The 15,253-nt window shown below is 50.6% G+C and overlaps 3 protein-coding genes across 3 annotated transcripts; 1 reads left to right on the plus strand and 2 right to left on the minus strand.

The window, feature by feature from the left end:
• The first annotated feature begins 622 nt into the window (after nucleotides 1-622).
• On the plus strand, nucleotides 623-4,288 carry LOC136492314 (replication factor C subunit 5-like). The gene is made up of 11 exons (XM_066488375.1): nucleotides 623-1,468; nucleotides 1,597-1,707; nucleotides 1,823-1,855; nucleotides 2,034-2,196; nucleotides 2,314-2,492; nucleotides 2,589-2,725; nucleotides 3,361-3,456; nucleotides 3,561-3,630; nucleotides 3,744-3,833; nucleotides 3,929-4,076; nucleotides 4,157-4,288. The coding sequence occupies exons 1-11, from the start codon at nucleotides 746-748 to the stop codon at nucleotides 4,228-4,230; spliced, it is 1,824 nt and encodes a 607-aa protein (XP_066344472.1). The 5' UTR covers nucleotides 623-745; the 3' UTR covers nucleotides 4,231-4,288.
• Nucleotides 4,289-4,766: 478 nt separating this feature from the next.
• On the minus strand, nucleotides 4,767-6,115 carry LOC136462475 (pentatricopeptide repeat-containing protein At5g50390, chloroplastic-like). Its single transcript, XM_066461571.1, has 2 exons — nucleotides 6,081-6,115; nucleotides 4,767-6,000 (listed from the first exon to the last, which is right to left on the minus strand). Exons 1-2 carry the CDS (start codon nucleotides 6,113-6,115, stop codon nucleotides 4,767-4,769), a joined length of 1,269 nt encoding a protein of 422 aa, XP_066317668.1.
• Nucleotides 6,116-6,806: 691 nt separating this feature from the next.
• Nucleotides 6,807-7,816, minus strand: LOC136492320 (RING-H2 finger protein ATL8-like). Its single transcript, XM_066488383.1, has one exon. The coding sequence runs from the start codon at nucleotides 7,692-7,694 to the stop codon at nucleotides 6,987-6,989; it is 708 nt and encodes a 235-aa protein (XP_066344480.1). The 5' UTR covers nucleotides 7,695-7,816; the 3' UTR covers nucleotides 6,807-6,986.
• Nucleotides 7,817-15,253: the final 7,437 nt, after the last annotated feature.

Genomic DNA, 15,253 nt, shown 5'->3' on the forward strand with positions numbered 1-15,253 from the left:
AACGTTATATAAATTTCCAGTGGTAGGAATTGTTGCAGGCATGGTTCCTGGGTAACCACCTAAGGGCATGTTCGTTTCACACGGAATGAAGTGCTGGAATGGATCCGGCCAGGAACGTTGATGTATTTTATACGGGCCAACAAGCACCAGGAAGCGTTCTGGCCGGAATCAGCCTAAACGAACGGGCCCTGAGGGTCTGTTCGTTTTTCTCGAAATCATGCTCTGGAAGATATCTACCTGGAACGATATGCTAATTTATATACCAATTGAATAGCCGGAACATATCCTGCCCTCGTTCCGAAACGACCGAATGAGCCCCGAAAGCGTGCATAAAGCTTCATGCCACCGCAAATCACAGTATTTTGCGTCACCGAAGCCATCGATCATGATTCATGAAACCTAACTGGCTATCTGTGTACGGAGTAGATTATTTCGGCCAGCAGCTAGACCCGGTGTCCTGGAGACCGGGGCCATAGGTGTAAGAACCAAGACAAGAGAACAATTCTGGAATGATTCCAGCGTCCGGCAGAAATATGAGTGGCTCCAGTCCCCGTCGCCCCTGCGCCCAGCGTAGCGCATCACTGGGGCGCGTTGGTAACCCCGTCGACGTCCTCGCGCTTCTCGCCGTGCATAGGTTTCCTCACCTCTTATTCGGGCCACGCCACGCCGATGCCAGTGCCCACACACTGACACACACCGCCGCGTCCACCTCCCGCTCTGGCCCCCAGACCAGATCACCACGGGCATGGAAACCTCGTCGCCTTCACTCGCCTCGTCGCCGGGAGCCACGCTCTCCGCCGTGATCGCTGAGGACCGCCGCCGGGAGGCCCGCCGCCGCCGCCAGGGGACCTTCGGACAGGGCGGTCTCCTCCCGTACCTCGTCCCGGCTTGCGGGCGTCCGGCCGGCAAGATAGGCGGCAGGCCGCTGCACTCTGAGCTCATGATAAAACTGCACCGCTGGGGCGCCACCTTCCTGCCCAAGGGAGGCGGCGCCGCCGTTGCGCGCACGCCAAGCCCGCCTCCACGGCCTAGACCGTCGATGGAACCGGCTGCAGCGGCGGCGGCGGAGGCGGAGGCGGAGGTGGTGCCGCGCTACGAGGCACCCGCCGTGAGTGTCCCCGCGAGGAGGCCTTTGAGGGAGAGAGAGGAGCCAGCGCTGGGATCCAAAGCCATTGCCGAAGCGGACATGTCCGCCGGCGAGGGCGCGGGGAGCAGCGACCGGGCGACGCCGTTCGCTACCGTCGCGGGAGGAGGTGGGGGAACCTGGCTCAGAGTTTCGCCCAAGACGACAGTGAGGTCTCCGTCACTGCAGACGGACACGAGCAACGAGTCCCCTCGGTCCCTCGCCGACTCCCCCGCATTGGCCGCAGTGGCCGACGACAAGTACATGTGGGCGGACAAGTACCGGCCCAATCTCCTCAACGAGTTCATCTGCAACAAGACCGTCGCCGACGAGCTCTACCAACTGGTGATCACACGACCACATTGCAAACGTTGCTTCGAGTTGGCTTGCAGTTTCGTCTCAGAGCAGCTTTTAGGATTGTGGTGAAGTTCATTTGAATTTGATACATGGACAAGTTGGTTTGTTGCATGCAGCTTGTTGCACACCAGTGCAGCCATTTCATCTTTGAAGGTCCGCCGGCGGTTGGGAAGAGAAGCATGGTACTGGCACTTATAAGGGATGCTTTTGGCCCTCATGATCTCAAGGTCACTATTACAAACTTGGCTTAAGTTACTAATCCTCATTCTAATCTAACAAGCTAAATGGCTAAACCTTGGTTTTCACAATTGCTTATGTTTGGTTCATTCTGACATGACGCAGATAGAGGAACAGACAAAGAGATTTGAGCTGAAGGTATTTTATATGCAAGAACGCGGTTTCCCATTTTTTAAATCCCTTGTCACTTTCGCTAAAGTTATCAAGTTCCTTTTTTCCTTCGTTGAAGTGACAAAGTTGTTGCTATTGTTGTGAATTCATAAAATGCAACCAATTCTAGAATCATCACTGACCTATTACCTATTTGACACTACAGGGAGAAGTTAGAAAGCACATCGATGTCAGAGTGAAGACCTCCGAGCATCATGTGGAGGTGAGCTTGGCTGATTTACATGGCTATGAGAAGTACGTCATAACTACTTTGTTGAATGAATCCATCCCATCACCAAACTCAGCTTGTGACCATACTAACTGCAGAGGTAATATGCAATATTTTGTTAATAAAGCTAGGAATTTCAAACAATTACATGCTCGGCATTGATTTGGCAGCATTTTTACATTGTGTGTTCAAGCATCAGTTGTTTACATACGTGCAGTGATTGTTATCCATGACGCTGATAAGCTCTCGTCCGATCTTCAACATTATATCGGTTGGTTTTTGGGGAGGTATGCCGGGTGCAACAAAATCATTTTCTGCGGTTCTGATGCTTCTAATCTTGAAGGCATCAAACATCTCTGTAAGGTTGTGACTCTTCAGCCACCTTCCTTTGACGAGGTACTTCACTACACAACTTGTTGATCAGTGTTATATCTACGATTTTTTTTCACTTATTGCACTAGACTGTTTGCTGAAAGATGGTTTGCTCTTTAGATAATAAAGGTTCTGGAGTACATTGCAACGCAAGAGACCATTGATTTGCCTCGTGATCTTGCTAGGAGAATTACAGTTGGCGCAAGAAATAATCTCCGACAGGCAATACGCTCTTTTGAAGCTACTTGGAAGGCATAGTAAGCACCTTAAGTAGATATTTCATCTTCCATTTTATACATAAGAAATAAAATTTTAAATTCGGATAGTAGGAATTTGGAGTTGTCATAATATTGGTTTGCATTTTTTTAGATGAAGTATAAATTCCGGCCTCTGCACCAACTCGGATGCACAGCCATTAAACTTTCAAACGTCTAAATATGTGTGCTGATATTGCCATGTGAATAAAAAAACAATTGTGTATTATAGTTTTACAATGTGACTTTACTCCCCCTTGATTTCTGAACATTGCAAGTGGTATGGCATTTTTTTTCCCGTAAAATACTGATCATTCATCAATTAAGGTGTATGTATATTTTGTCATTGTTGAGATGATTACGTTTTGAAACTGTGTTTGTATGACATTCTTTTTTCCCGTAACAGTTATTGATCATTCATCAGTTAAGGTGTATGTATATTTTGTCATTGTTGAGATGATTAAGTTTGAAACTGTGTTTGCACGACATTCTTTTTTATGGAAGTTACTGATCATTCATCTCAAAGGTGCATGTATATTTTGGCCCTTGTTGAGATGATTACTTTTTGCATAATGCTGAAATGAAGTGGCTGTTGGTGGAACTTCTGCATTTATCAATAAATCCACTTATAAACGCAGCTACCCGTTCATAGACGGTCAAGTTATTTTGACAGGATGGGAAGAGGAAATCTCTAATGTGGCCAGAAATATCATGGTGGAGCCAAGTTCAAAGCAGTAAACTATTCCTTGTGCCCTGATGTCTCATAGTTTAGCAAATGTGATTCCGGGGAAATGTTTAAACGTCTTAAGAGAAATGTTTTGTTTTGCTATGCGTACAGACTGTTTGCTATCCGGGGAAAGATCAGAAAATTGATTGAACATGATGTGTTACCTCATTTCATTTTCTCTGTAAGCTTTGCTTCATTATGAGTCTGTAATTTCTTTATTTCAGTAGCTTGTTTTTGTCAGATTGTATAACTATTCATCCTCCCTTTTTGTTATCCTTTACCCTTGACATGTAGCACCTGGTAGCTGAACTGAAAAGGGACAAGGATGAAGACTTCCAACACAGTGTTGATGAACTGGCCTTGGACTTGAACCATGTAAACAATGTTAGCATCTGCAATGATCGTCCTTTTTTTCATTTATCAGACACCCTTGTTGTGTCGACTGACACACATTGCTTTGTTTGGTTCCATCTGGCTAGTTTAAAGACTGCAAGCTTCTAAAAGGGCAGCGCAAAGGGAACAAATCACCGGAGGCAGATTTGAAAACGAAAAATATGAACATAGAAGATTTTGCCACGGAGGTTCATGACCATGGTGATACCATCCAATGCTTCATAGAGATTGAAGGTATTAGCAATTCTTTCCATTTCATTTTTTATTCTGAACTTCAGTCTAGTGAAGCGACTTAAACCTTGCGATCCCGGCAGAATTCACCGTGAGGTTCCTGAGCTTCTACAGATCTATAGTGGCAAAGAACTCGAATAGAGGCAGTGCTCAATGAAGAACGACTCATCGCTTGTTTCTAAAGATCACCTTGTTGGGGCTCTTGTACCTTTGGTAACTAAATAAGATGCGGTGTGTCTAATGTCTTCATATATTGTAAAATTTACCTGTATATGATGATCCCGTTTGTATGCACTTGTGCCATGCAGTTTCACATACATATCTTACTATCATATAAAAATAAAATTGTAATATGAAAAAGGGGAATTTTGCTCAGGGACACTGAAGAATGGCGTTATTTGCCACTGGACACCGCCAACTTGCTTATTGGCTCAGTACCATTATGAATCACAGTTTATTTGGCAGAAGACATCGTAGTCATTAGTTTACTCTTTTCTGTCATTTTGGAGAGAGAATATGTACCGAATGGACTAAGTTGCCCCTGGCTCGCTAGTGCACTGCCTATATGGTTCGGTTGAACCAAGTCGTGCGACCCGTGCGACCGTCTTCCTCCTCCAGCCGCCATCCCCATCCGTTCCCCGTCTCACCCGCCGGTCGTCTTCCTCCTCCAGCTATCCTCGGCCGTTCCCCGTCTCACCCGCCGGTCGTCTTCCTCCTCCAGCTATCCTCGGCCGTTCCCCGTCTCACCCGCCGGTCGTCTTCCTCCTCCAGCCATCCCCGGCCATGGTTTGGCGCAACACCCTCGGCTATTAGCCTCTCGAACATCTCGATCGCCTTATCCCCCATGCCATGGTAGCCATATCCAGCAATCAGAGCGTTCCATGAGATCAAGTTCCTCCTAGGCATCCTCTCAAAGACATTCCTCGCGTCCTCCATCCTTCCCCATTTGCAATACAAGTCCACAAGCGCCGTGTTCCCAACAATGTCCAGTGGCAATCCTCTCTGGATCAAGCCAGCGTGCGCCTGCTTCGCATGCTCCAGCAGCCCCAACCTAGAGAACACCCCTAGCATGGTCGAGAATGTGAACTGGTCCATGGCGACATGACTCCTGCACATTTCTTGGTACAGCTCCAGCGCCTCCTCGCTGTGGCCATGAAGCACAAACGCCGCCAACATGGAGTTCCACGCGACGACGCTCGTCCGATGAGGCCGTGGCAGCCCGTCAAACACCCGCCTCGCCTCATCAATCAAGCCGCACTTGCTGTACATGTCGAGCAGTGCGCACGCCAGGTACCGGTCAGCGACGTCACCACACGCCCCCGCCTTGACAACGCAGCAGTGCAGCTGCCGCCCGGCTCGCGCCGACCCCGAGGACGTAGCCGCACTGAGAACCACCACGAGGGACCTCGGCGGCGGCGCGTCCCCGCCGGCCGCCTCCGCCCGCATCTCCCGGAACAGCGCCAGCGCGATGCGGGGGCGGCCCCGGTCGACGAGGCCGCCCATCATGATCCCCCACGTGACGCCGTTCCGGTCGGGCATCCCGTCGAACGCCCGGCACGCCTCGGCGAGCATGCCGCACTCGAGGTACGCCCGCAGGACGTGGTTGTGCGTGTACAGGTCGAGCTCGAAGCCGGAGCTCTCGACGTGCCAGGCCACCGCCGCGGCCGCGCCAGGCTCCCGCAGCGCGGCGGCGGCGAGCAGCAGCGCGTGGTAGGTGCGCACCGGGAGCGGCGTGAAGGGAGCCCCCGCGCGGGCCAGGCGGAATAGGTCGAGCGCCTCAGCATGGCGGCCCGCCGCCACGTGCTGCTCGATAGCGGCGCAGAGGGCGGGGAGGCCGATGGGGTTGGGCCGGGGCCGGGGCCTGGGCCTGGGCGCGGGGCTGCGAGCCGTGCCGGAGGAGGCGGCGGAAGCCAGGTCGTCACCGGAGCTTCATGGATGCGGTAAGAGATGCGGCGGCGCCTGTGGCTGAGTGCGAAGGGGTTAGGGTTTAACAAAGGGGATGTGTGCCTTTGACCGACGCAGTCTGGTTCAACCAGGGGCATCGAGCGTCATTTTCAAAAATTTCTCTCTCTAAAATGACAGAAAAGAGTAAAGTAATGACTGCAATGTCTTCTGTCAAATAAACCGTGATTCATAATGGTACTGAGCTAATAAGCGAGTTGGCGATGTCCGGCGGCAAATAACGCCATTCTTCAGTGTCCCTGAGCAAAATTCCCCTATGAAAAAAGATGACCTGTGGTTTGCAGTTGCTAATGGAAAAAAAACTATACTCATCGTTGAACCGTTAGTCAAATATATTGCCGTATGAATAACATTTCCCTTTTTGGCATGTCAAAATTTCTTTTCGTTTTGAAACACTTTTGGATACTTTTGCTCCTTCGTCTACAGCATTTAATTAATTGTTTAGAATAGAATGCACCTGCATCCGTATAATGGAGTTTAAAATTAGTATTGTCCTAACTTTAGAATAGCCATGTTTATGTATGGCTATCAATCATCAGAGTCCTGGTTGGCTGGTTCGAGTGTCTCCTGTTCATAGCTCAAAACTCAGAACGCTGCGGCTTGAACAATTTACAATTCCGATTTTCTGTATTATACTAATGAAAAATATCTACATTTTCGTATCGAAATAAAATATTTACTTTCCATCAATGCATGAATTAGCATGCTTGTACATATCTGTAATTGGGTATGAACGTCTGCTTTGTTCATTCATACAGCATATATAGAAAATTCACATACCAAAAAAATTCACATTCACATTTCTAAATTCCTGCAACACCCCGGCCGTGAGCTAGCTATCTTCTCAAACCTAACACAACACTAAAACAACAAAAGAAAAAAAAAAGAGAAAAAGATCTAAACAAGAAGCCGGTGGCCTGGCAGGCACTCGGCGGTTAGCCAAGATGTATGTCACCGGTCAGGGCGCGATTGCACGCCACCGCTCGCCGGGGGTGATGTCGTATGGTCTGTGTCCGCCACCGCCGCCGTGCTGGCTCCCTGATCGTCTACCACGATCGCGATGCGTCCACCGTCGCCGCAGCGGGGCGTGGCAGGCGGCGCGTCCAGTTCGGAGCGGCACACGGGGCACGTGGTGTGTGCGCCGAGCCACGAGTCGATGCACGCCGTATGGAACGCGTGGCGACAGACAGTGAGCAGGCGCACCGCGTCGCCCGCGGCGAACTCCGACAGGCAGACCGCGCATTCAGCCTGCCCCGACGCGGGCTGATGCGTCTCTTCGAACCACCGCACCGTGGGGAACGTGGCGAGGACCGCGGGGTCCAGACCGGCCGGCTTGTGCGGCGCATGCGCGTCCGGCGTGGTGTCGGCGCTGGCGCTGGCGCCGGACGCGGCGTCCGCATCGGCAGCGGCGCGGAGGCGGCGCCGGTGGCGCAGCCAGAGGGAGAAGAAGTGGAGGAGGTCGCGCAGGAGGAAGACGGAGAGGAAGCAGAGGAGGAGCACGAAGAGGATGAACACGGGCAGCAGCATGGGGAACGACTCCCGCGGCGGCCGTGGCCGCGCCGGGGCACTCGCCGCACCTTCGCCGTGGTGGGCGCGATGGTCGTGGTGGGTGCCATTGCCAAGGAGGCGGCGCGCGGCCGTGGCCACGACCGTGTCCATGGGCGCATGGGGCAGGGACGATCGGGGCCAAGGCTTTTAGGCGTCTCGTGGTGCTCGCGGGCGGGCGTTGGTTGGGCGTCGTCGGTGTGCAGCATCGGGTGGAGGAGCCGTGGGCTTTACGGTGAGGCGAAGGCGACGCCGGGACGGCACGACACCGACATGTACCGCGCGTGCACGGGCACCACCGCATGGCCCCCGCCGCCCGGTGGAGACGTGATGCGACGTGTAGGGGAAGGGGAAGGCAAGGCGGGCGAGGTAGCCGCGCGGTCGTGGCTGGTGTCATATGACATGTTTGGTTGGCGCGCGCTGCTATATTTGAGCTGCGTTCCCGTTCTTGTTCTCGTTCTCCTTTTCGCCTGTCGCTGGTCGCTGACAGTTGCCGCGCCCACATCTGTCAACGACGAGTAGCGAGATCAAGGGCGTGTTTGTGACGGTGGTTCAGGCCGGCTCGGCCCGTCCGTCAGGCCCAGGCCAGCCCAGGCCAGTCCCAAGTGGTGCAACTGCACTTGTTTGGTAACGTGACCCAGCAGAGCCGAGCTCGATTGTGATCGTGTTTGTTTTGCCTGTAGAGATGGATGCGATGACCCTGGACTCGGAATGTGGTAACATTACCCCCCACACGTTGTCACTGCCATTTCATCGAACACGTGCAGCGCGAGCGCCATGGACTCGCCCACCTCGGCCAAGAAGTCGCCGCCGCTACCCTTCTCCGGCGCCATTGCAGACCAAGAGGAAGAAGATTGGGAGGGAGAGGGAGAGGCTGAGCGAGCGACAGTGCCTCCACCTCGCCGTAGTGGCCAGCCGCGCAGTAGCGACCCGCCATGTCCGCGCCGACGCGAAGGGAACGAGGCCCACGGGGTTCGCCGGACAGGGGCCGGAGCCGAGGAAGGAGAGAGGCCGTGAGTAGCCACGGCAGGGTAGGGGCTGGGCGGGGCGCACACAGCGGCGGAGCTGTCGTTCGGGGCGCCCGAGGCGGCAAGCGGCCAGAGCTCGCTAGTGCGCGCCCGAAGCAGCAGCGGCTCGAGCCCCTACGCGACGTCGGCGGCGACCTGCTGGACGCCGCACCGGAACGACGCTAGAGCTGGAAAAGGGCTGCGTCGCGGCCGCGGAGGGAGCAGCGCCAATAGGCGGTGGAGGCGGCCCCGCCTGCATGCTTCGTGAGGAAGCTGTTGGTAGCGGCGGCGAGCTCCTGGAACGGTAGAGGACAGGCGGTCCATGAGCGAGGTGAGCGCTGCGGCGAGGGAGGCGTGGCCGGAGGAGGTGGAGGACGACGAGGTGGCGCCGCGCCGCCGCGCGCTGGCCGTGCCCGTGCCCGTGTTGACGCCGGACGCTGGGGAGAGGAGCGGAAGGTGAGGGAAGGGAGAAGGAGGTAACCGTATCAGTCACAGGAGCGCTTTGAGGGAGCCGGTCCGTGAAAAAACGAAGGGAGACTTCGTTTTTCTGGGGCCTGGCCCAAGCTGCTTTAGATCTCGTGCGGGCCAGGCTCTGAAGTTGAGCTAGGTGCGCCAAACATGGAAGGTTGCAGCCCGAGAGCGCAGCCGGGCCATCGGGCCACCCTCACAAACAGGCCCCAAACAAGCGCAGTGTGGGCGCCATGCCGGGCTTTTCCCCACTCTATTGGGCTGTTTAGAACCCATGAATATAAAACACAGGAATTGAACAAAACATGGGAAAGAGACATGAATGTAGTGTTAAAACAGATGAATAAAAAACATACGAATTTTTGAAACATTGGCGTTTGGAACATAGGAATGGAAACCGTACTAAAACTTGAGAGTATAAATATTAACTTATATTATTAGGCTTTTATATACAAAATTCCGGCCAGCTTGCATGCCACCAGACATGCTAACAATGTCCCATTGTGCTTCACTCATTGTGCTTCATTGCATTGGACTTCGTGAAGGAAAGAAAATCAAGAGGTAGCACTGGATGTTCATTTTCCTCAAAAACGTACAGGTACAAGAAACTTTCCTTTGGAAAGGAAGTGACTAGTCCTCCATTCCAAACGTTGCTACAGGAGCAAAAATATAGGAACGATGAATCCTTTAGAATTCATTTGGAATTCCTGTAATCCAAACAGCCCCTATATGGCTATATGGCAACGTCAGAGATTTATCACGAACCCGAGCATTTCCAGTGGTACGGACGGACCTCTCTACGCTGAACCGATGAGTTAGACAAAACTGGACATTTGCGCCATCACAAAATGTTGTGATAAAGAAATTTCTTTTTGTGGTTGTGTTTCATACCGTTTTTTGCCCTTTCAGAATCATACGGTTTTTTTGCCCTTTCGGAAGTTATTGTACTTGGCTAGCTTCCGCTCTCTTCGTGATGCTGTTTTACACAATGGCTAGCACTAGTTTTTTTTTATACGCAAAAGACGTCATTGTTCATCTAATCATCTTAACAAAAAAAAAGAAAGTTCCAAAAAGAAAATTACAAGCAGTTCTGAAGTCCTTTTCTCCACCACAATCATTGCAACTATAGTTAATCAGTGTTGTTCCTAGTCACCATCGATCATGCAGTAGATGGGAAAGGAGCAAAATTAAAAAACCAAGTGAGATCTAGATGAACGTAGATTGCACAATGCATGGCTTTTAAAGGTAGCAACAATCGGCCGTCATGAAAAAGGATCCATTGAAACACTACCGTCTATTCCATCGGGACAACAATGCCATGAACATGAAACCCATAGAGGCATATACAATTGCGCCCATGGAACGAAATTGAGATGACCAAGGAACTAACAACAGAAGATCTGCCATCACTGCCACCTCCGACGAATGCGAGGATAGATGAAAACCGCCACTGCCACCTCCGACGAATGCGAGGATAGATGAAAACCGCCACTGCAGATAGATGAAAACCGCTACCCCTTCTTTCAAGCTTCCATATGTATCAATTTGTAGAGGAATTTTAATATGGTTTCATACTTCAAGCAGCGGTAGCGGGACTTCGAGTCCACCCCACCCTGGTGCTAGATCCGCCCCTGCTCGTGAGAGCGCTGAATCGGCCACTACGGCCTTTGACGGTTGGATCAAGGAAGTGCGAACGAGCAACGACTTGAGGAAGAGTTAGGGCTAGAGGCACAAGCTAGTGTGGGAAAGCTCGAGCAGCTTGCGGTGATGGAGAGACAACACCATGGAGAGGCTTAAAGAGAAGTAATAAAAACTTAATATGACATTTATATAGGTAGCCACAAAGAAAATGGTAGGTGGGACCTGTTGATTAACTATGGCTAACAGGGTTAAAACAACATCACCACATCCCTCTCAGTCCCTCCTACCAAATAAAAAAAAGGTGAACATATCTCATCAATCAATCATAGAGGTGGGACGATACCATCGTGCAAAATGAAGTACAGGACCATCCCATCTTAACTCCGAACTAAACACATGCATCAACTCTAGCGCGCGCAGGGGGGGTGGTTTTGTCTATCCTAGTTTTAATGGTTGACGCATAGAAAAAACATTCCTAAGAACCCCTATTAAGGCCATCAAATTCTCTTCTACTTTTCTGTTTTCACAATTTCCTCTCCTACTCCCGTCCTGGATTCCGCCTGTGTCCAGTCCCTCGATTGTTGTTGCGCTCCCTCTAGTGGCATCCACCCCATTGCGTGCCTGCTGGTCCTGGCAGCCTCCACTGCATGTTCGTTGTCCCTAGAGGCCTCCACCACCATGACCTCCCCTGACGCCCTCCAGCGCATCTGCCCTCAGGAGACTCCTCTAGGCACGACCTCCTTCCCCTTGGTGTGCCCTCCTCCTCACAGCGCAACTTCCACCCCGTGCGCCCTCCTTTCCATTACCTTTATCCCTGGAGTGGCTCCACCCTTCTTCCTCCTTAGCCTCACCACTATAGGGCCGATCGAGACCCCACTTCTTCCTCTCTCACGCATTTGATGTTGCTAGACCATGATGCACAAAGCGATGTATAGAAATGAGTCTAACTGTGGATGTGAGAGAGGAAGAAGAAAAGAAAATAATTATTAGACCCAATGACAAGGTGCCACAAATTTGAGGGGTGAAAGTAGGAGCTATTGCTGGAGCTAATGATTAAATTTGATGGCTCAAAATGTAAGAAGAACCTCAAACCCCAAGTAAAAGTCCTGATTCAGGGGTCATCGTGGAGTTGCTTTAAAAACCTAACACACCATATGTAAAATTCATGCAAAAGAATATAAGACATGGATAGTTACCTACCATTTAAGGTTAGTGTTACCTCTAGAGATGCCCATAAATTTATTTGTTAAATGTGTATTAATCAGGGCATGTGAGTATTTTTCTATTATCATTAATCAATATCTATATACTATATATCTAAGATTAAAAATGATAAAAAAATTTGTTACGTGTCAATCTCTCGTCTATGTCTTTCCCTCTACTTCTTCTCGTATATCTATATACTTTTTTTTACGAAAAAGTATATATGTTAGGTTATAACCCTAGGGTGTCTTAAGGCATCAATTAGTTAGCAAGCCGAGCGACCCACGATACATCAGCCAGCAAAAGCTCGAACGATCGAGGCTCAGCTAATCCAAGAAACCCAGGCCAAGCGCTAAGGCGGGGCCGTCCACGACCCCTTCATCAGACTTAGCCGCACAACGTATGAGAAACACACAACCTCTCCACCGTCCCGACACCTGGGAAGAATGGGGAGAGGTCGAGCGCACCCAGGCATGCCTGTTCTGACAAGGGTAGGCATGTCACTCTGACCTCGCAAGGACCAAGGGGACAGCGGTCACCTCGGTCCGGTCAGACGCCATCCCTATGCCACATAACTCAGACAAGACAACACCACCCAAGGCGGTGATGACTGGTACGATAACCACCGTCCAAATATGGGCTGACAAGATGCATGTACGATTCCACCCACTATAGGATGGGATCCATGACGAAGGCCTTAACTTAGAGGCCCCCCAGACTAGCAGGAGCCACTACCCCAACGATTGGGATTGTGGCCCTCAGCTCCACAAGCCAGCCCGGCGATCGATGACCCAGGGGTGGCTACCGACTCCTATACGACGCCTTAGGAAACCAGGAGGTGATGACGAAGGCCACGACAGAGACCACGTCGCATAGGACGGCTGGTGAACCATCACCATGCCTATAGTGCCAACATAGCAAGAATAGTAGCTCCACACCACACCATGTCGCGACATGGCCACAGGACAGTGACGACAACCACGCCCGGATGTGAACCACAAGACGACGTAGCTTGCAAGCCATGTTAGCTAGACCTCCCTTAGCCTCATGACCCTTTAGTCTAGAGAACCTCCTTCTCTGTACATGCCCTGGCCCCAAACTCTATGTAAGGGTAGCCAGGGCATTCTCCATCGTAGTAGAGCTCTTGGAGCTTCCCTTCAGGCAGTCCATCTCCTAGCACTAGCTCTCCAACCTCTTCCACCATTCTTGCACCCCCCATTATAAGAACTTTAGAGCATTTAAGCGAGGAACACGCATTCAATCATCTCTGAGACTGGGCGTAGGCTCCGACCTGAATCAGTATAAATCCTCATGTCTTTTAGATGCTACCATTGTCTTCCTAAAATAGCGTGGCAATCATATAAATTTACTAGTCTAGTTTACAAAACATCGACAGTTGGCACGTCAGGTAGGGGATAGTCATGCACTCTCGATTATTGAGCAGGAAGTGATGGCTCCTCGCATTGTTGGTGGACTCATTGGTGGAATGGCCCACGGTGGCCACATCGGCTGTGAAAACTATGAGTTTACTAGCATCAAAGGGCCAGCGCCCACATCCGCCTACAGCCACAGCCCAAACCTCAGCCATGGAGATCTAGGTTGAAAGCTCTAGTTTGGTTTTGGTGAATTGATGAAACCCTAAGTGCTAACCTAGTTTATCAAAGTAATTATGAGATTGGTGGCACATTCCAAGTGGTAAAGCAAATGAAGATCATGATATGATGATGGTGATGCCATGGTAATGATCAAGTGCTTGGACTTAGAAAAGAAGAAAGAGAAAAAACAAAAAGCTCAAGGCAAAGGTGAAATTTATAGGAGCTTTTCGGTTTAGTGATCAAGACACTTAGTGAGTGTGATCACATTTAGGATTGATAGCTGTACTATTGAGAGGAGTGAAACTCGTATCAAAATGCGGTTATCAAAGTGCCACTAGATGCTCTAACTCATTGTATATGCGTTTAGGATCTAGTGGAAAGCTAACATTCTTGAAAACATTTGTGAAAATATGCCAACACATGTGCACAAGGTGATACACTTGGTGATTGGCACATTTGATCAAGGGTGGTGAAGTTTAGGATCAAAAAGAGCTATTTCGTATTGACCGGACTCTGCCTTGGGTAGTGACCAGACTCTGACCCTACGTCCGGTTAGTGGTGCGCAGTGGAGGCTGCCCTTGGTCCCTTGATCGGACCCTAAAGTGTAAAAGGGTCCAGACACGTAGGGGTCCATTCGGTCACCTAGTGACATACGCTGACGCAAGCAACAGAGAGAGAGAGACACTATGTTGATCGGACGCTACCTAGGTCCGATCAAGTGCCACCAGACGTGTCCGGGCGTGAAAATTTGTGAATGGAACCTTACTAGAAATGGGCGGACTCCAGTGTTGGAGCGTCCGGTCACTTTGAGCAACGTGTTCGGTCATAACTTAAGTGCACCGATGATCGTTGAGATTGGATGATCAGCATTTGAAGTCGGGGACACGTGGCAAATATCTAAGGACCGGACGCTGGGGTCCTGCATCCGGTCAAATAGATCGGTGCGTCCGGTCACCCCGATTTTTCAGGGGACAGAGGAGTCAATGACTCTATTTGTGGGGGGTCTCTATTTAAGCCCTATGGCCAGCTCAAGCTCACTCTCTTGGCCATTTGTATTGACATAGCAACATTGTGAGCTTAGCCAAAGCCCTTCCACTCATCTTCATCATTTATTCATCATCTTTGTGAGATTGGGAGAGAATCCAAGTGCATTGCTTGAGTGATTGCATCTAGAGGCACTTGGTGTTCGTGTTTCGCTACCGGATTCGCTTGTTACTCTTGGTGGTTGCCACCACCTAGATGGCTTGGAGCAGCGGAGAAGGATTGGCATGAGTTGGTGATTGTTTGTGGCCATCTCCTGGTGATTGTTAGGGGTCTTGTGCCTTCCCTGGTGGAGCGTCAAAAGGTAACTCTAGTGGATTGCTTGTGTCATTGAGTTACCTCACTTGTGGGTAGGTTCTTACGGTGTCCAATTGTGTGGATGAGGTTCATGCAACACCTCTTAGCCACCAAACCACCAAGTGTTGGTCGACACAACAGAGACTAGCGGGCCGGCAAGCATGTGAACCTTGGAAGAAAAACATTGATTGTCTCTTGCCCTTTGGTATTCTTCTGGTGATTGAATTAGTATTCATTTTGTGATTGGTTCACTCCTCTATGCGGCGGTATAATCACCTTACTCTTTTACGTTCTCGTAAACTAGTTGTAGCAAGCTCTTTAGTGTAGCTAGAATTGAGAGCTTGCTTTGTAGCTTAAGTTTATCTAGTGGAGCTCTTTAGTGTAGCAAGTGTGAGAGCTCTTAGTGATAGTGATCATAGTA

Source organism: Miscanthus floridulus, chromosome 1 (genome assembly GCF_019320115.1).
Source record: "Miscanthus floridulus cultivar M001 chromosome 1, ASM1932011v1, whole genome shotgun sequence".
NCBI lineage: Eukaryota > Viridiplantae > Streptophyta > Magnoliopsida > Poales > Poaceae > Miscanthus > Miscanthus floridulus.